Source organism: Odontomachus brunneus, unplaced genomic scaffold (genome assembly GCF_010583005.1).
Source record: "Odontomachus brunneus isolate Ranch 3 - 2012 unplaced genomic scaffold, Obru_v1 Obru_scaffold_015, whole genome shotgun sequence".
Classification (NCBI taxonomy): Eukaryota; Metazoa; Arthropoda; class Insecta; order Hymenoptera; family Formicidae; genus Odontomachus; species Odontomachus brunneus.
Window position 1 is genome coordinate 2,653,622 of NW_022639465.1, and position 24,106 is coordinate 2,677,727.

At 41.0% G+C, this 24,106-nt stretch overlaps 4 protein-coding genes across 5 annotated transcripts in view; 2 read left to right on the forward strand and 2 right to left on the reverse strand.

The window, feature by feature from the left end:
- Positions 1-3,307, reverse strand: part of LOC116841409 (neuronal PAS domain-containing protein 4B) — an 8,306-nt gene extending 4,999 nt beyond the window's left edge. Inside the window, exons 1-2 of the mRNA XM_032809303.1 lie at positions 3,297-3,307; positions 2,585-2,766 (exon numbers count right to left, since the gene is read on the reverse strand). Of these exons, the coding sequence (XP_032665194.1) occupies positions 2,585-2,766; positions 3,297-3,307 (193 nt within the window). The remainder of the gene's footprint in view (positions 1-2,584; positions 2,767-3,296) is intronic.
- Positions 3,308-6,241: 2,934 nt separating this feature from the next.
- LOC116841313 (putative RNA-binding protein Luc7-like 1) lies at positions 6,242-14,638 on the forward strand. 2 transcript variants are annotated; one of them, XM_032809098.1, is made up of 5 exons: positions 6,242-6,396; positions 6,600-6,694; positions 12,819-12,917; positions 13,139-13,902; positions 14,071-14,638. In XM_032809098.1, exons 1-5 carry the CDS (start codon positions 6,306-6,308, stop codon positions 14,147-14,149), a joined length of 1,128 nt encoding a protein of 375 aa, XP_032664989.1. In that variant the 5' UTR covers positions 6,242-6,305; the 3' UTR covers positions 14,150-14,638. The 2 variants fall into 2 exon arrangements, with proteins under 2 accessions (XP_032664989.1, XP_032664990.1); XM_032809099.1 differs by having other exon boundaries at positions 6,343-6,396; positions 10,875-12,917.
- A 373-nt stretch (positions 14,639-15,011) lies between these two features.
- On the reverse strand, positions 15,012-19,719 carry LOC116841312 (BTB/POZ domain-containing protein 9). The gene is made up of 10 exons (XM_032809097.1): positions 19,573-19,719; positions 18,937-19,288; positions 18,704-18,856; positions 18,379-18,568; positions 17,484-17,872; positions 17,262-17,399; positions 17,039-17,169; positions 16,813-16,941; positions 16,446-16,635; positions 15,012-16,358 (listed from the first exon to the last, which is right to left on the reverse strand). Exons 2-10 carry the CDS (start codon positions 19,249-19,251, stop codon positions 16,176-16,178), a joined length of 1,818 nt encoding a protein of 605 aa, XP_032664988.1. The 5' UTR covers positions 19,252-19,288; positions 19,573-19,719; the 3' UTR covers positions 15,012-16,175.
- A 365-nt stretch (positions 19,720-20,084) lies between these two features.
- LOC116841273 (diacylglycerol kinase eta) overlaps positions 20,085-24,106 on the forward strand; it is a 38,924-nt gene continuing 34,902 nt past the window's right edge. Inside the window, 1 exon segment of the mRNA XM_032809009.1 lies at positions 20,085-20,595. The gene's annotated coding sequence lies outside the window, so the exon portion shown is untranslated.

Here is a 24,106-nt window from a genome sequence, read left to right on the forward strand (position 1 = left end):
TCTCTCTCTCTCTCTCTCTCTCTCTCTCTCTCTCTCTCTCTCGTTCTCTTTCTCTTTCTATATGTGTACAATAGCAAGAAAAACCAAACAAAAAGAGGTAAATCGGTGTCAATACGTATTGCAATGTGGGTTTACTGCCGGCATATGTGTGATAGGCGGCGCGTCGTTACTTTTATTTCTATTTCACGTTATGTAGAAAACGCGCGAACGCTATCACTCGATAAGCTCGCGAGTCTATCGCAACCGTAAAAAAGTTGTTTTCAGCCGCACTCACGATCGATATCCTGGAAATATGCGCGAGTATCCGAGAGAACACGCGACGAAAGGGACGCGCAAAAAATTAATAAAGAAAAATAGAGCAACGTGACCATCTGGGAAACGCCACCAACCCTTAATCGAAATTAATTTCCATCGATGTTGATTAAATTTAATTACTCTTTTATTCGCCTCGATCTTTCTCTCATGATTCTCTATCCTCCTCGCAAGTATGACTGAGGCATCCTGTATCGATTCCTCGTGCTTCGTGCGCTATTCTTACGCTTCATCGTCTCCTCGGGCCTTAATCGCGCTCGGGGCACGCGCGCTGGGCCCTCCAACATACCGAGAAGAGAAATGCCCATTTCAATCTCGTGCTTTTTCGCGCGATCGTCCGCGCACTCTGCTCGCTTAGGGGGTTCCCCGAAAAAGTAAAGGGAAAAAGATGTGCACAGAGCAAACGAAAGAGAGAAGGGGAGAGAGAGAGAGAGGGAGAGTGAGAGAAAGAAAGAAAGAGAAAGGGGTAAGGAAAAATGCGTATGCTAATGCAGCACGGCAGCGTTTACTAACGGCGCTACATGCGACTATAGTATCCGATACCGCGAGACAATGAGCGCGAGAGAGAGAATGAGAGAGACGGATAGAGAAAGAGGGGAAGGTTGGGGGCGAAGGTAGGAGTAGAGAAGAGAAGAGGAACGCGAGAGGAAGGGAGGCTGCGGCGGGCGGCGAGAGAAGGAACGACAGAGAGAAAGAGAAAGAGAGAGAGACGAAGTGAAGGAGACGCGTTACGGCGTGGAGGAGGAGGGGGAGTGTGGGTTACAGGAGCGTGAGAGTGTTGTTGCAAAGGCCGACAGGTCAGCGGATCACCCGGAACTCGCGCTTAGACTCCGCTGAGTTTGAACGCGCGCCGATCTTGCCTTCTTGCATCGTTTCGCTTTGCTTTGCACTCGACTCGCCTCGTCTTTCCTCTCCTCTCCTCTCTTCTTTCTCTCCTCTTTTCTCTTATTCTCTCTTTTTCCTCTCTCTCTCTCTCTCTCTCTCTCTCTCTCTCACTGATTCTCCGCCGTCTCTCACTACGTCTACGAGAAGCTTTCAGCCGGGTTACCCGACAGACTCCCGGCCGAATAGAAATTCTCCTCCGCGCCGTTTGAGCGGCCGCCGGCCGATTACGAGAGCGCGACGAGGGATTGATGAGCGTGCACGAAAAGCACGGAAAAGAGTGATGACAGATTCCTCAAAATCAGCGTCGAGCGGCCGATTTTGATCGATGGCGTGAGAATGACCAGCTGATCGAGAATGTGACATCGCGAATGCGTTTTACGTGCATTAATCTCTCCTAATCGTTTAGCAACGAATAATTTTCGCGTGATTTACCCGATCTTTTCTGTGACAACGACGCATATTTCGCACTACGCCACCACCCCTTCCCGAAGATTATCGAGATAGTTTATAATAAAATTTCTACGCACTCGATACCATTGTAATTATTTTAATAATATTAATTCTTCCCAATAAATAAGCAAATGTTGTTATTAACAACGATAACATGCAACATTTGTCGTATTTTTCATTCAATCTTTATCTAGTCCGCATTTTCAAGATATCGATCGATGTGTCGGGTGCAAGAGAAGTTGGAAGGAATTTTTAATATTGCGCGAGCGGTTGATGTAATCCTACAGTGTAAGAATACAAGGGACTCTGAACGATTTGGCTATTCGGCGTGTTTTATGCTACACTCTATACAATGTGGCCCGATCATAACGGATACTGATACGGTACGTCGAGTATCACAACGTGCGCTCTAAAATATCAAAGTATAGACGCGGCGAATTGCACAGCACGCTCGCGCATGCCGGCATTGAAGTCTCGGCCAATGGATATGAATTACTCTAAAGATAGAGTAATCGCGATACGCCGATGCCGACTCGCTTTATCACCTACCGCCATTCCTCATTTTATGAAGTAACAAATCATAACCGGGTGCAAAATGTACCTTACGTATATATCGTGTAGAGAACTTGCGCGAAATATTAAAATACGAAATAAATGCGCTTTAATACAACGCGTTGAACTTTTGGTAATTCTCGATCGCGTCGTCTTTGAATTATTCACAAACTCACATTCGACCCTAATATCTGATAAATTACATAGCGTATCCTCGCGGCTTGAAAAAACCTATCCAAATATCATATCTTCTCGCCAACATTTCGAGTCGCATCTTCGAGCGAGCGCTTCTTCCGCCGCGCGGGCGGGATTCTCCCGCAAGCGCAAGGAGTGAGCGAAGCTCGAAAGTTGCAAAAATACGTGCAAAAGTTCGCCGTTCACATACCTTGCTGAAAGTAGTTGGCTTTTCGCAGGAACACGCAGACCAAGGCCATAAGCTGCAGCTGGGAAAGCCTCTGGCGCGTCGAGGGCGGTAACGGCAGCAGGTCACGTAGATTCGCAATTTCGGCGTTTATCAAGTCCCTTCGAAGTTTGCTGGCGCCTTTCGTCGACTTGCTCGCATCTATCCTTCAAGCACACGCTGACGTTACCGTTGTGCTGCACGCGCGTACGACACGTGCGTGTCGCGCCATACGACGGACGCGACGCGGCGCGTCGTGTCGTGATCGCGACATCTTGATGTCATCGCGCTGTGAGACCGCTTGGTAGCACCCACTGTCTGTCTACACTTGAATATCCCGAGTCGAGTTCGCTGTCTCCCGTACTTCAACGAGAATCCCACCGGATTGTCCGGAAATTCCATCCTGCTGCGAATCCGCGCGATCACGAGGGTGAACTCACCCCTGGATCGGGAAACGAACGGTACTGGGGCCGAGTGATTTGCCGTTTAGTCGATTTCTCGAATCATTAATATCATTCTGGTGAGTCGCAAGATGTCCCGCGGTCTATATATCTCGAGTATCCCGCTGATCCCTCTAACATCGTACAATATCGGGGCGGGTGGTCCTCGCAGAAGTACCGGACGACAGCTCCACGACGACGACGAAGACGGGGACGAAGAGAACGATGACGATGTTGATGTCGCGACCGTAACTTACCGATTGAACATATTTCGACTGCCAGGAGGACATCAGTGGTCGATCACCGGTGGACAACGAGCGGGACATCCGGGTCGGCAGGTTCTCGCGAAACTGCGGCTACGATCTAACATCCGGGTCATAACGCGCTACTACACTGAACACGTGGATACTGGCGGAGGCTGGTTCTCCTACCACTATCAACATCAGCACTACCACCACCACCTCCTCCTCCTCCTCCTCCTCCTCCTTCTCCTCCTCCTCTTTCTCCTCCTTCTTTTTCTCCTTCTCTTGCACCACCTCCGCCTCCTCCTTTGCCTCTTTCTCCTGCTCCTGCACCATCACCTCCACCTTTATCGTCCACCTACTACTTCTTCGTCTTCGCCGCCTCTCTCCCTCTCTGTCCTTCGCTCGTTCGTACCGAGGTCCTCGCTCTTCCTCCACGCCAGGTAATCCCTCGGTCTTGCTTTTACCTTGGTTCGCTCTGTACTTTACTCGCTCGCTCCCGCAACCCGCGGCTCTTAGGTCACGATCGAGAGCGGAGTCCCTGTCCCTCTACCATCGCCATCATCGCCACCACCTCTGCTACCGGTTGCGTCTCTCTCCTCTGCATGCGGTTTCTGCCCGCGGCTCGCGACTTCGCGGCTCGACACCGCACGGGTCGGCTTGAGAAATTTTCGGGGATTATTGTGAAATTCGACCGCCAACCGGCCTGCGGTCGAACATTCAGTTGGTTAATAGAGAAGGACAAATGAAAACACAGTGCCATTAGAGTAACCGCGCATTGCGGCACGATGCGAGCGTCTAGAATTATCGAAATCGTACGGAACATTTGTTAGCCAGAATTTCGACGGAAAATGAGATAACAAAATGAAAGAAATTGAAAGAATCCTATAAAACCTTACAAAGTTATAAAAAAATATGTATATAAAGAGTCTCCCAGATCATCATTCTCAAACTTTACGAGAGCGTAGAACAGATTGAGCGAAAGGCTCATACCGTTTTGCAATATTCGCAATAGTTTTCGAAAAATTAATTTAAAAAAATCGAATAAAAAAGAAAAGTACTCGAGTCGCTGAAGTCGCTCGAGGGCTAGTGCGGTTCAGTTGGTCCAAAAATGGGAAACGGTACGCGGCAAAGGGAAGAACAAGCGCCGCTGGTCATGTTGTATCGCCGCACCGCGTCAAAGCGAGCTTTCTATCGCTTTCTATCTCTTTCTATTTTTTTTTTAATCACAGAAACTTATTATGATTTTAATGTGAGCTGTCTTGTAAAGTGATCTCCTAAATCACGAACATGCAACCGCCATCGACGCGAGCTTTGGCGAGGTGCGACGAGACGTAAGCGATGCAAGCACGGCCAGCGGCGTTTGTCCTTTCCCTTACCGCGCGCCGCATTCGTTTCTGGACTAACTGACTGCGCTAGGCCTCAAGCGACTTCAGCGGCTCGAGGACTCTTCCTTTTTTCACCTGATTTCCTGAAATTATTTTCTCAAGAAATATTGCGAATATCGCAAAATGGTATGTGTGGAACTTTTTTGTTCACTTCAATTCATTCTACGCTCTCGCGAAGTTTGAGAATGATGATCTGGGATATATATACACACAGAGTGTTCCAGATTGTCCTCCGCAATTTTTTTGGGAACATAGAACGAGTTGAGATAAATATAAAAGTTCTATACAAAATTCACAGTAATAACCGAGAAATGAATTAATAAAAGTTAAAGAAAACCATACGCTAAATGGTAGAAGAAAGAGTGCAGCGATATAAGCACAGGCAACGGCACGTTATTTTTTTACTCGCCGTACTGTATCCGCGCGCTATATTACTGGACCGTATTGCGGCTCGAGTGCTTCTCTCTCTACCATTCAACGCGCACTTTTCCTTAATCTTTTACAAATTTAATTTCTCGACAATTATAACGAATATCGCCGAACGGTATAGAATTTTTACTTCAATTCGTTCTACATTCCCACACGTAAACCTCGCCCTTTTTGTCAGAGTCTCATTATCATAATTTTTGTCAAAGTTGCCGCCCACTGAATTTTGTCCATTTTTCATACATATAATAAAGTAAAAATTCCTATACCTTACTTGAAGCTGAGTCGTTTTAATTGAGAATAAAAAATGTCTGACTTGTTATGAAATTGTACTATAACAGACTTTTGCATAACGCATAAGGAAATCAACCAATCAGAGTCCTTCATTGCCAGCATGAGGGTGGAAATAAAGAATTCTGATTGGTTGATTCCCTTGCGTATCTTGCACTGTTAGTTCCAATCACAATAGGTGTAGTAAGCTTTAAGCCTTAAGAAATTGACCAATCACAATGAAATTATAGAGGAATAATCAATTATGATTGGTTAATTTTTTACGGCTTAAAATTTACTACACTTATTGTAGATCGGGACTTATGCAAAAGTTGTGCCCAAATCTTAAATCTCGATTGAGAATGGTGGCGACTCGTAGTGGGAACTTGTTAAAAATTGTTTAGCTAATATTCGAACTATTTAGCAGAAATTCAAACTCGCGTCACCTAGGTTCATCGCAGCACTACTAGATGGCGACAGGCAGCCTATTGACCAATCGGAACAGGTCCAGTAAGTAAGCCCATATCTGATAGACCCGTTATTTTATATTTTTATAAAACCGACAAGTATTGTGGTTGTTCGAGAAGCATTTTACAGGTTGACATTTCTAGTTTTTAGACACGTTAAATTAATGACATTATTGCTGTTCTCCACGAATATATATTGGGTTAAGTGAGAAATTCTGACATAACAATGAATCGCGTGTTGAACAATAATTATTTTTTAATGCAAACTTTGTAACATTGAATTGTAAAACTATCAAACGTAAGAACTAATCAAATTTGGAAACATCGAACGGCAACAATCGATTCTTCAACACAGTGAGAATCGAGTATCGATTCGGCAGTCGAACAGCAGCCATATATATATATCTATAACTCGAAGCAGGCTGATGGCGTGGCCGTTGTCAGCATACTTGGCTGTATTCATTCTACAGTGAATGCCTGAAGAGGTTGCTACTTGCAAGAAAATGACGGCGCACGATCAAATGCGAGCTATGCTCGACCAGTTAATGGGCACAGGACGAAATGGTACTCATTTATTTGCTTCTTCATCGATCTCCGCGTTAACGATAAAAATGTATTGTGCTTTCATGAAACGAGCCCAATGGATATCGCAAACGGTTTAATTCCGCAGCCATATTCTCGGACTATCATAATGGTGCTACCCTCTATGTATCTCTCTTGTGTATCCCTGCGTTCGTATTATTAATCTGATCTGTTTTTTTTTTCAGGGGAAAATAACAAATTTCAAGTGAAATACTCCGATTCGAAAGTCTGCAAGAGTTTTTTGCTGGCCTGCTGTCCGCATGAAATCCTGTCGTCGACGGTGAGTAATTTCTGGATCAGAGGCACACGAGACACATGAACGACACACCATTGGCACTTGTGCGCAGATAATGCACCCTGTATCATACACGTGAATAATTTTTTCTCATTTTTTAATCGATATGCGAGGAGAGAAAGTAAAGGTCATATTTTATCTCCATATATCTGTTTTATTTTGTAAGACTTCTGTTTATACTGGTTACACGATTCACTCTGATCATTTCTTTGGTCGCTGATACTGTGTTACTAAAAAAATGATGGAATTATTATTGATTAAGATTATGGATTTATGATCAGCTGCACATACACTTAATTACATGATTGGGATTTAAGTGTTTAAGTGTACCGATAAATTGAGGCATATTAAAGATGGTACACAGTGAATAAAAGTAAAATGAATACTATTGATTACTCATTTCTGAGATTACTTTTAATCTTATATTGGAAAAGATTTTTATATTTAAAATATGAGATCAGTACAAACATAATTTATTAGCACAATCGTGTAATCATACTGATTGTCGCAGTATGTATCTTTTGAACAGTTGAATATCTATTTATTTCTCATATATATATTTTTCATATATACACAACACACATGTACAAAAAGACTATTCACCAAACAATCTGTATGCACAACTAACATTTATTGTTTAAATAAGCAAACGAAAAATGATATAGAAGTTACAAAATCAATATTGAGCAGTTTCTCAAGTTCGTATGGGACATGCTTACATTCTCTTTTTCGTTTGTATTACGTTATAAATAAGATACATATTTCTTGATTCCTTCAAAAATTCGGAGACAATTTCTTCTCAAAAGATCGACATAAATTCAGCATACAGCATTCAGTTGCATCATATGCATTTTGCGACTTGATAGTGGAATTAAATATCCGTCAGTCTACAGTTACATCATCATTACGTTGTGCCGGCTTATTTCCTCCGATATAGCGTCTATTTATCTGTGCTCACTGAGTCAAATCGTGTACATGATAAAGTCTACGTTAATGGCATAAAGGGTGCTAAATTGATAACGGAAAATAGCGTCTGTACTTTCATAACAGCTCGTCGCGATCCAAATGCACACTCATTTAACATCGCTATGCATCGTCACACGCGCGTACAGACACACACAACACACATCGTACAGTTTCTATATCTATATATATATATATATGTCTTATATTTAATGTTAAGTAGAATACGTTTAATGATACGTTTGTAATGTAGAAATCGAGAGAAGCATATGCGCACATATATACATACTGAATATTTTTGCGAGTCGTCGCTCCAACAACGCGAATCTCCGTACATATTGTCGAGACATCGTTACATTCCAGTAATAAAAACTAGCAAGTGTCACGCGTACAGAGAACGACTGAATAAAGACGGTAGAAGATGTGCGAGCTGTGTGGTGCACGACGTTAGATAGATTTGTGCGTTCGATTGTACACCAAGGCGTTTATTTTCACCCCTTTTCTCACCTGTGCCAATCGGTGTGTCAAATTCGGTATCGTTGAGCGCTCGTTGAGAAAATCGTATAGATTATAAGATAATAGACCTTTGACCGAATTTACGTAAGCGAACGTATCACGGGGGAACGAGCAGTTAGCACGTAAAGAAGCGTTCTAATCCCATTTTCTGCCCCGCGCGACGACACGTGTCGACCTCGGGGATGGACATCACGATCGATTCACACTGGATACCGTCAGAAATGCGACACACGGGGACGGGCGTTTTGTCAAACACACATCAAGTCCCGATTGTGATTAGAACAGCTGATGTGAATTGCGTGGCTCGTGCAGAACGGAGAAGCGAGAAAACGGCATGTCCTCCGCATATCCGTCTCGCTCTCTCCCTCTGTCTCTCTTTCTCATTCTTAAGATCTTAGGATTCTTCTCCTGTTCTCGAGCCACGAAACGACGTTGCTCGTTCTAATTTTTTATCCGTTCATACTAAATATATATATGTATGCGTACACTGAGAGAGAATACTTATATATACCGAGAGTGTCCGACAATTCGTTATGGAGCAGCTGCGGGTAGAACAAACTGTGCAGGTAGAACAAATTGAACACAAAATTCTTCTACCATTTCGCAAACAACCACATCAAATTTTGTCATTCACAGAAGATTGATGAATGATCACGTGTGCTCGTGCATTAAATCAAACTGAAGAAAATGTTCTCTATTTTGCAAATTACCAAATTGGCGGAGGACTTTTTTCTTCAGTTTGACCTGATGTATTAGCATGTGACGATAGGTGTGGCCATGACAACTCGTATTACATACACACACACACGTGATCGTTCACCAATTTTCTCTGATCAATAACTCAAAATTTTACAGGCTTATTTATGAAATATTAGAGGACTTTTGTGTTCGATTAAATTCTGCCTGTACACCGCGGCTACTGCATAATGACTTGTCGGACACTCTGCGTATACACACTGCAACCCTCTATCGCAGTAAAATTGGGAAGCGCTCAGGCGACTGTATAAGTATGGCTTATAGGTGAAAGGCATCGTCATGGTGCGTTGCATGCGGTCGACCGAGCAACATTATCGGACATTGTACTGCCGCGCTTTGATTATCGATCGCACGCGGCTGTCAACCACGCGAGTCGCTAACGCAATGAAACGTTAATACCGCTTCGCTCATCTAGGTGTCATATCCCGTGCGAATCGGCCAAGACGAGGGTGTTTGCTACCACGCCTCGCCCGCATTCACCTACATAAAGCTGTCTAAACTGCTCTCACGTCACCCTCCTACCGCATCTCTATTTAACACGTGGAACACCGTCGCACTCACTGTTACTGACCGACATTATGACATCACCGCGTCTCATTCACGTTTACGTATAAAGTGATTAGTTAAATGTGCAGTTAAGTGTGTAATCACACTTGAAACATGAGACAGGAGACAGCAAAGTGAAGTAAGATATGTACTTCGAATTGTATTTATTTTTAGCGTTTTTTTTCGGCAATTCATTCGTTATTTTCGTACAATCTTGAAAAACTAATGCGGCGGGTAATCTTGCAGCGTTAAAGGCTCATCTCGCGAGAGATCGAACGAAAATCAAGAACGCGCGTGCGGGCATTCTCCGAAATCGTGTCGAGTCGTCGTGTCTATGACGGGGTCTACGGGGAAATAGTTGGGAAAATGTTTATCTCCTCTTTCGCGTCAGGCAAGCTACTTGATCTGCGGAAAGTTTCCCGCTTGAGAAATAACGCCGAGCGGCACGTGAAAATTGTCCTTTAATTTTTAATCGGACAGTGTTCTCAATGTCGTTCGCAGATGCGCGGGAATTTGCATAAGTATCCGCGCACTTATGCGAATTGTTGCCGAGCGCGCGTCTGTTACCGACGTTGATCGATGTCGGAGGATCCCGGTGAGTACTTGAAGGGTTTACGGAACGACTCTTACAGAAAACGCCACGAAATTGGTGATTAATCTCGTCTCTCTACGGTGGGTGGATTTATCGTCGACCGATTAATACGTTCCCCCCTGCGCCGAAGTAGATGTGACGCATCCCCTGTATCTCGAAAATTTATTTCGAAACACGCGTCCCATACTACTTGTTCCTCGTCGGTGAAGATACGACGTTAATTAGATTCTACATATTAAAATGCGTAGTCTACTCGGGCAAGATAAAAATATCTAATGCGCATTTCCTAAAGCGGCAAAGTATACATACATGGTGTCTATGATTGCTTCTTCTTTCGGTATCGTCCTCATTTTCGGCCAGCTGAAAATCATTGCAAACTCTGCTTCCTAACATGTGGATAGTAATTTTTAAATTTACAGATAGATACTCTTGATACGAGATTGTACAAATACCGTCTTACTCACTTACCTACTAAGAAAATATGACTTGGTTTTAAAAAGAATAACAGATGATATTGATAGAGTTGCACATCTTTGAAATACGGCTCGAACAGTGAGAGGTAGCAAACGTGAGGTAGCAAACACTCTTGGTGGTCTTTCGCGACAGGATTTCCCACGACACCACGAAATTTCGAAAGCAAAGACGTCAATAGAGAAATAAATGATAAAAATAGAAAGACAAAAAGAAAATTTCTTAAAGAAAAATAAAGAGAAAAAAAAAGATTTTACTAACGGAAGTCGCTCAAATGTAAAGCACCGCAATGCAGATCCACTAATGTCAACGTAACTACAGTTCTATTTCCAGAGTCTCTGGAAAAAGCAATTCCAATCAGATCCATTGTACAATATTGTTGCGAGTATTGTCCGCTCACATATGTCCGTGTTGTACTTGTCACTCTCACACGCGCGTTACTGTAAGTACTGAAAACGAGAAGAGGACGTACGTATTACATCTACAATTTGATTTACCTTTACAATAATAATTCAAATACTAAGTATACATATATATATATACATATATATGCGTATCTATATACATATATATTTTAATTCGATATACATATATATATATATATACGTAAAGGCGGGTAACCTCAGCCCCTCTACCGATTTTCCACACGGTGGTGAGGCTGAGTGCCGAATGTAAATTCCCAGACCCCCCGAAAAGGCCTGTAAAATTCGGTGAGTAGAGCGTCATACTGATTCAATGAGACGATGTCTTAATTGTCGCTTCTTACTAATAATGCCGTTTACGGCAGGTAGGAATGAAGTTTACTTTGAGAATGTGTGTGAGCAAAAAATATATATCATCCTATGGAAGTATGTGGGTGCAAGAAAATGAAGCAGTGATCTGTAAGTAAGACTTTGCGAATTGCCAAGAACTTTTCGCGCGCGCACGCGCGTACGGTAACGATGTTCCGTCGGAGACCGGAAGAAATCTCGATTGTCTTCCTGTCCTCTCTCTCTCTCCGGCTTTCGACGTTTCGAAGAAAACGAGCGAGTTGGTCGATGCAGCTTCATGCGGCGGGCGTTTTCCCTCGCACGTGTGCCTCGTCTTCTCTTTAACGATTATCGCGCGTCTCCGACTACGGATATAAATAAATACTTGAATAAATAAATGAGGCGTCTTTAACAGCGCGAGTCTTTAACAAAACGCATCGCGTCATCCTGTCGAGATATCGATTTTTTTCGCCGCAGTTCGAGTCCTCCGGGGGGGCCTCTACCGTTTCGCGCGAATCGCGATGCCTTTGGCAATTTGCAACGGCCGAGGTGTCGACAAGAGAAAAATTGAGAGTTGGCATGACGCAGAGAGACGTGTGTGATTAGGCGGATTAGCACGACGTTGCCAGTTCCATTAGAAAAATTTCCTCCAACACTGGACGTGTGTACGTATTGAATCCGTATCTTTCTAAATCCGTTTAGCAGCCAACGTAAGAGAGAATTCGTGCCGTACGTAAATAGCATAATCAACCATTATAGGCTGTAAGTTCTTTCGTAGAAAAGTGAACATTATGAACTTAAGGTGTATGCTGATTATAGCTTCATTGCCATCGCATTCTCGTGTCAGGCGGAGAACTGTTGCCACCCTGTAAGTGAAAACAACAAACTATATTATCTGTACAAACTGTATTTCTACTTTATACCACGCGACTACATACTATAGATCGACTGACGATCGTTGAATCGCCTCAATCGTACATTTTGTCTAATCCGTGCAGGAAGACAAATTGACGCGTTTCCGTTAAAAGTAAAAAAAATATATATATATATCAAATGAAATGAAACGAAAGAAAGAGACAATATGTCTATTGGACTGTTTTTCATCCTAAGAGTATACAGGCGTTACAAGCTCGAAAATTTTTGTCGTGTATAATCTGTCTATCTGTCTCTATCTCTTTCCTTCTCTCTCTTGCCTCCTTCTCTTTTTTATTTCTCTCTCTTCTCCCTCTTCTGCTCTCTCTGCTTTCTCTCTCTCCTCTCCTCTCCTCCCTCCACCCTCTCTCTCTCTCTCTCTCTCTCTCTCTCCCCCCCTTTTAGATTATCTATTCGAGCAAATTTCTAGTCGCGGCAACGCGACCGAGTAAGTTATTCTTGCTAAATAAGAAATCTCGTAAATACAGAGCTGGGGAGGGTCTAACTAGAATAATCATAATAATGATGATATGCGTAGAATTTATAAGGCCCTGTATAAACGAAGGAACGTACTTTAATACAATTCGATTTGTAAATGTCATAGCGCATGGACCTGGGAGAATGCCCCCAGATTCACGACTTGGCCCTACGGGCTGACTACGAGGCTGCGCAAAAGAAGAAAGATCACTTTTACGACATCGACGTGAGTATCGTCTCTTTAAAGTTACGATCATTATCAGCTTATTAACATTATTAACTTTGAAAGTAAAAGACCTAATGTGCGATTTGAATAGTTCAGTTATTTTTTGCTACAAAAGTTTGAAAAATTGCAAACATTTCGGACATTACTGTTCTAACGATTAATCTTTAGTGGACATTAAGTGTCCTCAAATTTACATAACGTTTGTCTTTTCAAATATCCAGGCAATGGAGCATCTTCAAAGCTTCATCGCCGACTGTGATCGCCGTACGGAGCAGGCCAAGCAGCGTTTGGCGGAAACGCAGGAGGAGCTGAGCGCAGAGGTGGCGGCGAAGGCGAACAACGTCCACGTGCTCGCCGAAGAGATCGGTAAGAAACTAGCCAAAGCCGAACAACTCGGCGAAGAAGGCTTCGTCGAAGAGTCCATGAAGCTGATGGGCGAGATTGACGAACTGCGCAAAAAGAAGAACGAAGCAGAGCAAGAATACAGAAATAGTATGCCAGCATCAAGTTATCAACAGCAGAAGTTGAGAGTATGCGAAGTGTGTAGTGCGTATCTTGGCATACATGACAACGACAGACGTTTAGCCGATCATTTTGGTGGCAAACTGCATCTGGGCTTCATCAAGATCCGTGAGAAGCTTGCAGAGCTTCAGAAGACCGTGGAGGAGAGGCGCAAAGAGAAACGCGAATCCTTGCTCGATAGAAGACGAGACAGAGACAGGGAGGACCGTGACAGAGATCGCGACAGATCGGACAGGAGAAGCGGAGGATTGGGCTACAGAGATCGCGACCGAGACCGTGATCGGGATCGTGACCGCGATCGTGATCGGGATCGTGACCGCGATCGTGAACGCGACAGAGATCGTGATCGCGATCGCGATCGCGATCGCGACAGGGAGCGTGAACGCGAGCGCGATCGCGACCGAGATCGCAGAGATAAGGACAAGAAAAAGTCGCGATCCCGAAGTCGCAGTCGTGGAAAAAGGTTTGCTGATCCTTTACGTCTTTCTAAAAACAACGCGAAAAATTGTATTTGCTAGTGATATGCTAATGTTTCATGCACTTTCAATCCATATAAAAACTAAATTTCTATATACTACTTACGTAATTACTTGTCTTGTTGTTCCAGCAATAATGACGCATTCTGTTTCAGATCAAAACGTTCGCGCAGCGGTAGTCACAGTCGTCGATCTCGTTCCCGTCGTAGCGGGTCCAACGATCGCAAGAGATAAGAAAAAAGTTATATAATAATTATGCTCAATCAATCACTCTTTCTGAATTTCCCTTTTTTGTCTCTTATTTCCTTTTTCCCTGCTCCTTTTTTCTCCTTCTTCCCAGCGCTCTATATGTGTACACATCTTGTACATGTAATGTGTAACACCAAACCGTGTGCACATGAAGCATTCATATTGATTTTAAAAAATCGTCTGCGCTAAACCTGGTGTTTCGCGTCTCTCAACGTAATCATTGTATATTACTTGATACCTAAGTGATACAAACCCAACTTTATTTATACTAGAAATTATTACTTCGAATATTGAATTCAATTTAGGTATTAATCAATCTACAATGTACTTTTTCTTTTAAATTAGTTTTAATCTATCTGTAAATAAGAGAACAGCTTAAATATGTCATGTATTTGCGGTTGTTATATGTTAATCACATGATCGTAGATGTAGCGATGATATAAATAATAATAATAATAATACATTTCAGCATAACCGTTGTATTATTCACGACCATACACACATGTATACAGAAGATAAATATATTGGAATTTTCCAGCGTAATTTAAAAAGTTCGTTAAATAACAAAATTTAATTTTTTCTACAATTAAAGATATCTTATTCGTGTCGTGTCTTATTAGTAGCTTCTGGTGTGTACGACCAGAAGCCTACCGATAGGCCTTTGAGTAACGACTTTGGTAAATTATATATTAATGGAGATATAATCCAAGAAGTGGTTCAAGTCTTTAATCTCTTGCGAGAATCTCTTTAACACCTATCCATTATTTTTATAACTGGAAGTTGTGCTTATGATTATTGGATAGATGAATTTCAACCGAAGAGAAATTAAAATAATGTTCAACAATAATTCAAATTCACTAAAATATCAGAATATTTTATTGGTCGCAGCACAATGAAACTTTTTACACAGCTAAATTTTCTCAGGATATTATCATATTTCAAACGGACGACGTATGCGGACTAGAAAAATAATTTACATCGTATGTACAAAAGGTCAAAATCGCAATAAAAGTCTTTACAAAAGAAGAAATATTGGAGAACCAGACACCATTATATTAATAGAGTATTGGTATTTTGAGTAATCGCGTACTTACAAAGTATTTGGTAATGTAGAATAGAAAAAAGATCTCCGTACACGGTGATCTATAGCAGTTGCCAATTTTTAATCACATTGATTAATTCCTCATAAAGATATATTATTTTATATATTCAAGTATTTTCATGTTATAAAATTTCACTTATATCAAATACGATAAAAAAAAATAAAAACTAAAAATACTGCAATTAAACATCGTTCTAAATACTGTTATCATACGAACATTAAAAATTCGACTCTTATTACATATTTCATAAATAGGATAGTCTCCTAACTTTTGCATACTCGATGTGTTAATTTAAGTCTTAGTACCTCTGGTATTATGTAAAACTTGGCAGACGCAAAAGTACCAAATATTCCAATAAACAAACACATCTGTAATTATAATTAACTATTTACATATTTAATATATTAAGGAACGACAAAAATATACTATTTCGCGTATAATAATTGAAAAAACAATTATTAAAATAAAGTGATGTTAAAATAAAACATAATTATACTTAACATATAAGCAGAACGTTGCTGATAAATTTCATTTTCAAAAAGAAAAACAATCTTCATAAAAAAAGAACTACAAAAAAATTCTCCAAAATAAATAATGTATTTCGTTAAACCGCCGACTAGCATTTGTGATAACATCAAATTTCTATTCTTCTGTGATTACAAAATTGGCAGCCGCCATGTATTCCTCCTTACACCTAAAGTCATCAAGGCACAATAAAAACCTACAATATTCATAATCAAGAAAACAGAAAGACTAATCATAATCTTACATTTAACGGTCATTATTGGACAGTCTTAAAAGTTGCATTGAGGTCGCTCAGAGTTCATCCAAATTCGACTAACTTAGAAAAACGAGAGCGGTTATCGCTGTCACTCTCGTATCTCTTATCATGTGCTTACCCGCCCACTTTAATTAGCTTGAACGTCGTCGTCGAAATTAACCGCTTCCGTAGCTACTTCGGGAAGAGGTGGGGGAGGCAAAGGATTATTATTACTACTCGGCGATATCGATGATACTGATCGCTGTACTGGTGATTTTGGAGATTTATCATCCACTTGTGCTGGACATTCAAAATGTACACAGTGAAACACCTGGAAGCACAACCCTTGTTTGCTAATTGTACATTACATCCTGTATAATAACATATATAAATAACTAATTTAATCAGGTATAAAGACCTCGTTCGCAGTATTGTGTGTCCCCACTATACGTATGTAAACAACTGGACGAGGTGGATCAATATATACTGTTTGCCAAGATCGACAGGACTCTCTAGTTTTGTCGGCAACTACTGACCAGTCCCAGGTGTTGCCCGCTACTTCTATATAATACGAGTACGAACGATTATCGCAGTCCCAAAGCAATAATCTGTGAATATAGTCATGTGTGAGTACATTGCGTCGTGCGAATTTTACGCCCATTCTATGCGCAATCACTCAACGATGGTTGCGTGATTATCCGTGAGAACGTTGAGCAATAAATTTAACATCGAGTGATCTCACATGGAATGGCTTTTGAACGACATAATAAAACATAAAACTGTACCGCATAGAATGTAGCATATATGGTTGTCCCAATTGCACCAGAATAGACCCGGAACCCAGTTGATGGCACGTGTAACCACTGTCCCAATCGTAATTCGACGTATCGCCATTCAATAAATTATTACGTATTCTAGTTAACATCGTTAAATAAATGTTTAAATAATTAGAAACATATATTTATATGTATTCGATATAGCTTTGAAATATAGCATATTTCGTCTATTTACCTGCTCACACCCTCTATAACGCATGCACTTTTTTCTGTAACAGCGACATTTCGCGTCGGTACAACAAAACCGTCGCTAAGTTTCTCAGTATGATTTGTGTAGTACGCTTCAAAATTGACAACGTGAAAAACCTTGCGATCGAAATAACAAGGAACATTTCACTAGATGTCGAACTAACGTGATAAAACGAACAAAAGTAATTCTATATTATCGAAGGACTTACCCTATTCACTGTGTTATTTGTTCCTACGATACGTATATAAAGAACTACTCTTGGTTCAAAATATAGATATTGCCAACTGCGGCAAAAATAATCCGAATAATCGACTAATTTGACCCAGTCCTTCTGATCCATGGATCCCTTCAACAGAAAACAAATTGATGGGATGAAAAATCGGTTCGTTAAAGATGAAAATTCAACGTTACATTGCAGAATATGACATACTTCTATGTAATACGAATACGATCGCATATCTCGATCCCACAGTAACATTTTCACACTATTTATAATACATTGCGTTCCCAACTTAATTAAGATGCCCTGTTCTGGCGACTCTGTTATAGTGTGTCTCGTGTAACCACGCTCCATATCATAGTTGAGGACATCTCCGTTTAACAGGTAACTACGCATCTCTCCTTGTAATACCTGAGCACCGTGCATTGAATGAGCAACATTATCATCGACAAGTAAACGGCCACGGTACTCGAGTTCCGAATCGCGCGTTTGCGTCCGCGCAGATATCGCGTCTAAAATCGCTTCTGACGAAACCAATCCAGTTGGCCTCACAACATTCAAAAGATCCGTGATCGAAATTAGACTCAATCTTAACTGAGCTGCAAAGTTCGAAATAATTCATACATACTCAATCCAATACAGAGAGAAAATAACCCACAATTAATTATATAAGAAATTGTTTCCCTGATAAAATCAGCTATCTTCTTATATGTTGTAGCTTATAACTTCCTGATATCAAAAAATGTAACAAGTTCAAAGCTAAATAATGGACAGAGTTATGATATAGTATATATTTATATATAGGATCATATAAGTCACATATGAAACATGTGAAATTTCTCCTACGATCAATAAAAATATTAACTTTTCTATAAGATTTTTGATTCCCAAGTGTTCCCAAACAATACAGGCATAGCCTGAATTTTACGTGTTTAACTGGTTGTAGTTCAGTAATTCTGTTATTTTGCTTTGAGTCTATTCCATCTTTTTTCAGCAAATCATAAGCTATAACCTATAAGAAAACCAATTGATTTTATCGAGAAACAATTTCCTACGTAATTAGTGTGAAGTTTTCTGTCGTCTCAGTTTTTCAGGTAAAACTTACATAAAACTTCACTTGCGTTAACATCAGGATTGGCTTTGACCCACATCTCTACTGCCAAGAAGATATCTATCTCCGGTGCATAGAAGGAATCTCTGGAAATTAATTTCTTTAAAGCTTCTGGACTTAATTGTAAAAAGTTTTCATGTTGGATAACCTCAGGTGCATGTTTATCCATGTATTCGAGGCAAACCTAATAGTAAAATATATAATAATATAGTATGAATGTACAGGATATCTGATGCAAGATATACAAAACCATGTGTAAAGGTAGTGCCATCTTTTATGAGATCTTGTGCTTATAGAAATCAGTGTGTATAGTACTAACCCTAGTCAGGAATTCCAACTGATATAAAAAAGCAGTGTCGATAATTAAACATACATTCTTTATACTAAGTATTTCTCTGAGATAGTCAGATATAGCAGCCTCAAGGTCTAGAAAACCATATAAATGCGCCAGCCCAAGGGTATCAAGGATCACCTGTAAAAAGAACCTGTATGAGAACAAAATATTCTCCATATATTCTTTAGCAATTTGAGTTTAGTTCAAAAGAAACACACCTCATCACGTTCATTGGTGAGAGACATACGACCAGTGTATATATACTTAAGTAAACCTTTAAATGCAGGCAATGTAGCGCTTGGCAGTTCTATTACATTTTGCATGGATTCTCTCATACCACCAAACAGCAGAGCTCGAAAGTACTCGCTACGTGCGGCAAGAATAAGTTTGTGAGTATTGAATTTTTGACCCGCCACCACCAATGTGACATCTGAATAGTCTTCACTGCGATACAAAGCGCCGACGTCTTCAGAGACAAAGTGAATATGATCTATTTCGCCAGATGATGGATTCAAGTGGTGATGCGAGCTCATTTTCGGTGGTTGTTTACACACTCGCAAAGTCACTTCACTGAAATGGGAAGGAGATTAGGTTACTTGTTGTGTTCGCATGAGTAGATTTTGAAAGCGGCATTTCGACTTGTTAACAATGTTACAGTGGATAAATGTACTATATTAAATTGCAATTTACATTTTATACAACAATGAACGAATGAACAATGACAGAATGACACAATATCAAACTTTCTGCTTCCTAATACGCATACAAGAATCTCGTGACCTCGCTCGAAATTGAAGAGAAACGAATGTGGCAAGCGGAAATTTTTCAATTTTATATACGATATTATAATTTACCGAATGAACACGGCTACTGCTACTCCACTCTCTTATCCAGGATACATGTGAAAAAAATCGCAATAGTTTTCACAGACTTGTTTGTGTTACGTACCCGTACTATCGAATTATCAAGAAAACTCATTTGATTGTTCTTGAATGAGGGCTTTCACACGCGACTTTCAACGCTGCACGCCCTCTGTCATGACGCATACAAACTACATATCGCAAGTCAATAACTGAACGTCGATAAAGTCGCGAGTTACCTTCCGATCAATGTCGCTTTCTAATACTTTCTCCTTCGATTCTCTTGTAACTTCCCTTTTTCTCCGACTCCTCCATACACACCTGTCTCATTTTAATTGAAGAAAGCGTAAGACTACTAGAAAAGAAAGCTCTTGCGAGTCGAACTCAAGGACTCCATGCGCCATAGAAACGCGCTTGCAGGCAGCGACAATGGCGCCTCGCGGCGGTGTTAGCGGTTACGGTTTAAGCAGCGGCAACCGGATGGAATGTTCAGTTGGAGAGAAAACGTTGAGTACCGCGCACAGTGCCGAAGGAGGAGGAGGAGGAGGAGGAAGAGGAGAAGGAGGAGCAGCAGCAGCGAGTGGCGCGAATCCCGTATGCGTTATGTCGGAACCACTGCCAAAGCAACGGTATTTCCCGCGGCGACGAACGGCCGTCATCCTGGTCGGCTAGGACTCGAAGGCGATTACCCGCGTTGTCCGTCGCGACAACGAGAGACACGCTACGAATCCACCGGCAGAAACGTCCGAGAAATCAGCGACGGCCGCCGGATAAGCGCACGCGGAACGAACGCGCAATGCACGGCGCGACGTTGCGGTGCGTGATGTCGAACGTCGTCGTGGTCGGAGAGCTACTCTAAAACGGAGTAGCTGCTTCTCTCGCCTGCGGCAGTGACCTGTACGCCAGCCGGGTCAGGTGGATCGTCAGGCAGGCAGGCAGGCAGACAAACAGGCCGGCCGGCTCCATAGCACCCGGACGGACAAATCGACAACCACACGTGCTGCATCTGAGAACCACGTGAGTGAGTGCACGCCAGGAAAGCATGAAAGCAGTGCGAAACTTGCTAAAAGTGACTAAAAGACATTTTGTCCGTGCTCTATGGATACAATCATCACGCGCGTCACGCAAATTTCGCACTGTGCGACCAGTAGAAATGTATTCTATACAGCAGAAATGTTCAAAATATATCACTGGGATATCGCAACATCTCTAGGATAACCTCGTGATGTATTTTGAACATTTCTGCTGTATAGAATATGATAAATAGCGAGCGAGAGATTCGATCTCGTATATAGACTGCGGTTGCATGCTAATTCTGAGAATTCCCCAGTGAAATTAACTGCCTACTTCGGGATGTATGAGATATCAACAAAACGTCGATGCAATGTAAACAGGCCAATGGCTGATTTATAAAATAATCTGACGCGCAAATTCATTTCCGTTGAGATGAAACCCACCTCAAATTAATTCCGAAATTTGATTTTGTGAGAACTTTTTTTATTGGCGGAACCGAATCAGAACCCTAGGTTCCGAATTTACCAGTTAAATTCGATATATTGCATTCTAACGAATATATATGATATATATATATACACACACACACTTTGTCGGAATGCAATATCGAGTGTATATGTGTATGTCTCTCTCTCTCTCTCTCTCTTTCTCTCTCTCTCTCTCTCTCTCTCTCTCTCTCTCTCTCTCTCTCTGTGTGTGTGTGTGTGTGTGTACGTATATAAAATAGGTTAAATAAAAATTTAATACACTTCGATCACGCGTGCAACGGTAGGCTTTGGGAAGAGAGTGAGTGGAGTTGTATGTAAATGGTGAAAATTAAAAATTCGACAGATATTGATTGACGTGCTTGCGGATACGAGATTACACGGAGGCGGAATGTCAATATTTGTTATTTACACGCAGCGTTATTAGCTTGAGTAAACTATAATCGCGCGGCATGTTACGGACATTGCTCGATTGTTCGTGTGGCTTTTAACAATCGTTCAACCGGTATCTCTCGATCGTAGAACGAGTCGCCGGTGAGTCTATGAACAACGGGTGAGAAAATCCACGGCGTATTATATACGTAATGTGAATTATGCATCTCGCCACGTTTTCCGGGAACTATCGAGGGGAAATAAGCTTACGCTTAATTTACATTTTTTCCCTCCTCTTCTCTTCTTGCTAAACGCTTCATTAGCCTCGCACTCGTTTGCGCGAGAGAAGGACGTCGCTTGCATAAGTGCAAATAACGTGCGGACGGATGTCGACGGGAGTAGTAGAGTTGCGTGGAAAATAATTAAAGCAATGACGCTTGTAAGTTCCATGTAACGGGAGAGACGGTTTAAGGAGCGAGCTCAACGCTTTCACAGGGGTGGGTATTAATCTGACGAAATAACATGAGTAACGCGTATCGGCGGGGAATAAGTCAAACAGAAGTTTGATGTAGCGACGGCGACGTGTGGAACATTATACGGCTATAGTTTGCGACGGGAGAACGCGAAAGTTTCGAGAGGAATTTCACCAAGCTCTGCTGCCTTCCTCTCTATCTATCTATCTATCTATCTATCTCTCTCTCTCTCTCTCTCTCTCTCTCCTCCCTCTTTTTCTCTCTCTTGATACCTTAAAAGGACTCGAAGTCCCGCTCACACCGAGAATACGGGTCCTTTGTGCGATCAAGTAAAAGAGTACTTCTAGATAGCTTAAGTAGTTACGAAGTGAACGATCCGACGTAGAGTTAATCCCGTAAGGACATTACGCCGTAAACCCCTGTTGCAAATCTTTGAAGGCATTTTCTCAATATGCGACAGCACTCTGGAAATACGTAGTCATCAGTCTTCCGCTTGTGGAAAATGTCTTCAATTTAAGAATGATATATCTGTACTTTGAAGAGAAGACTTAATGTCTATTTTCTCTATTATTAATTGTGAAAAATTGCTAGATCTCATTGACGTTGCAAAATAGCTCTCATTTACGCTAATTATATCGAGCAACTGATATTTATTTATTAAAGAATAAGATTTACGATTGGCAGTGAAAACTGTTAAATCTTGAAACATTTATTTTGATGTTTTTCACTAGAAACATGGAAAATTTTCTAACGGCACGCTTTAATTCCTAAAATATAAATGTCTTGTATAAAATGAGAGGATTCTGCAGAATGTCTGTTCCTCGGTTAAAAAATTCTTTAGGGATTTTTGCTATTAAAATTCTTTTATAGAAGTATAAAATATATTAAAATTCTTTATAGGGGAATTTTTGCTATTAAAATTCTTTTCGCGTAGAAGCGCGGATATTGGTTGCTTTTGCTTCGAGATACAGACGCGAGTATACAGTTTGGGCGTGTTATTACCGGGATGCCAAACCTGTCTATACAAATGCACTTGAAAAATTTTGACTGTTATCCTTGACATTTTTTTTTATCGTCAAGGGTCGATTGCTGCATCAGTCCCACGCACATCATCGATACCTCCCGAAGTAAAACAAGCAATATCGTTCTGCGGCTTGGGAGTGAAGGCAGGAAATGTCGTGGGTTCAGATAGAGGACATTTACCTTTCTAACTCCAAGCCGCGAAATGATATCGGCTGTTCCAGTTCTCTGATATCGATTTATTCGTACAACTCCTTTACTTATCAATGGCGGATACATCGATGCACGTGTGGAGTGTATTGTTTACATACTTGAATCTGCTTCATAAATTCCGTATTATCTGAGAAATAGTTTAATGAAACATTTTTGTTTCGACTTAAATCCAAATGTAGGGCAAATAATGCTCACATATATGCGATTACGAGCTTTGATATAAAAGCTTGATAATATTCTGCTTTTAAATTTCTGTGAAAGAACGTCTCTTACACTGAGAGAGAAAATGTCTGAAAAATAAGAGATATTTATTTGGTGGGTACTAATAACATATTTACTTAAATCAAAATTCTTTTATTTGAATAGAATAAACAGTTGCTTTCATGAAAAGCTAAAATTTTAAGAGAATATATATTTTCGTACTTGAAAAATATTTTATATTAATACAAATAAATGTTATTGGCACATCAAATAAATATTTTTTTTATTTCTTAGATATACTTTTTCTCAATGTAACTGCAATATTCATAAATTTATATTTACGCTACAGGAAAAGAAGGGTATCGAATAATTCCATTTGTGCTATTATTGTCCAAACATTAAAAAATTGAATGTTTTCGAACAGTGCGCCGCCGCATTCTAATTTTGTAGAGAAACTACTAATTGTGCTCGCTGCTCTTACGATGTAAAAGCTCGTTGTTCTTTTTTGGCTTATCGTATTCTTTTCGCACAATCTCTTCATAGGCATTCTCCCCTTGAAATTCGAGGCAAAATGCCGCCGTTTTCCATTGCGAACGTCGAATGGAAGCACTTAGCGAACATGTGAAAAGAGGCTCGGTTGTATCTGTATTTGTAATAGGACACCGAAAGAGAGAGAGAGAGAGAGGGGAGAGAGAGGGAGAGGGAGAGAGAGAGAGAGAGAGGGAGAGAGAGAGAGAGAGAGAGAAAAGA

Bases quoted from the DNA above. Each gene is read 5' to 3' on its own strand.
- LOC116841313 (XM_032809098.1), top strand. From the start codon at position 6,306: ATGCCTGAAGAGGTTGCTACTTGCAAGAAAATGACGGCGCACGATCAA. The intron at 6,397-6,599 runs GTACTCATTTAT...TTTTTTTTTCAG, and splicing joins AATGGGCACAGGACGAAATG to GGGAAAATAACAAATTTCAA. The intron at 12,918-13,138 runs GTGAGTATCGTC...TCAAATATCCAG, and splicing joins ATCACTTTTACGACATCGAC to GCAATGGAGCATCTTCAAAG.
- LOC116841312 (XM_032809097.1), bottom strand. From the start codon at position 19,251: ATGAGCTCGCATCACCACTTGAATCCATCATCTGGCGAAATAGATCAT. The intron at 18,857-18,936 runs GTGTGTTTCTTT...TTCTTTTTACAG, and splicing joins TCACCAATGAACGTGATGAG to GTGATCCTTGATACCCTTGG. The intron at 17,873-18,378 runs GTAAGTTTTACC...CGAACTTTGCAG, and splicing joins TAACGCAAGTGAAGTTTTAT to CTCAGTTAAGATTGAGTCTA.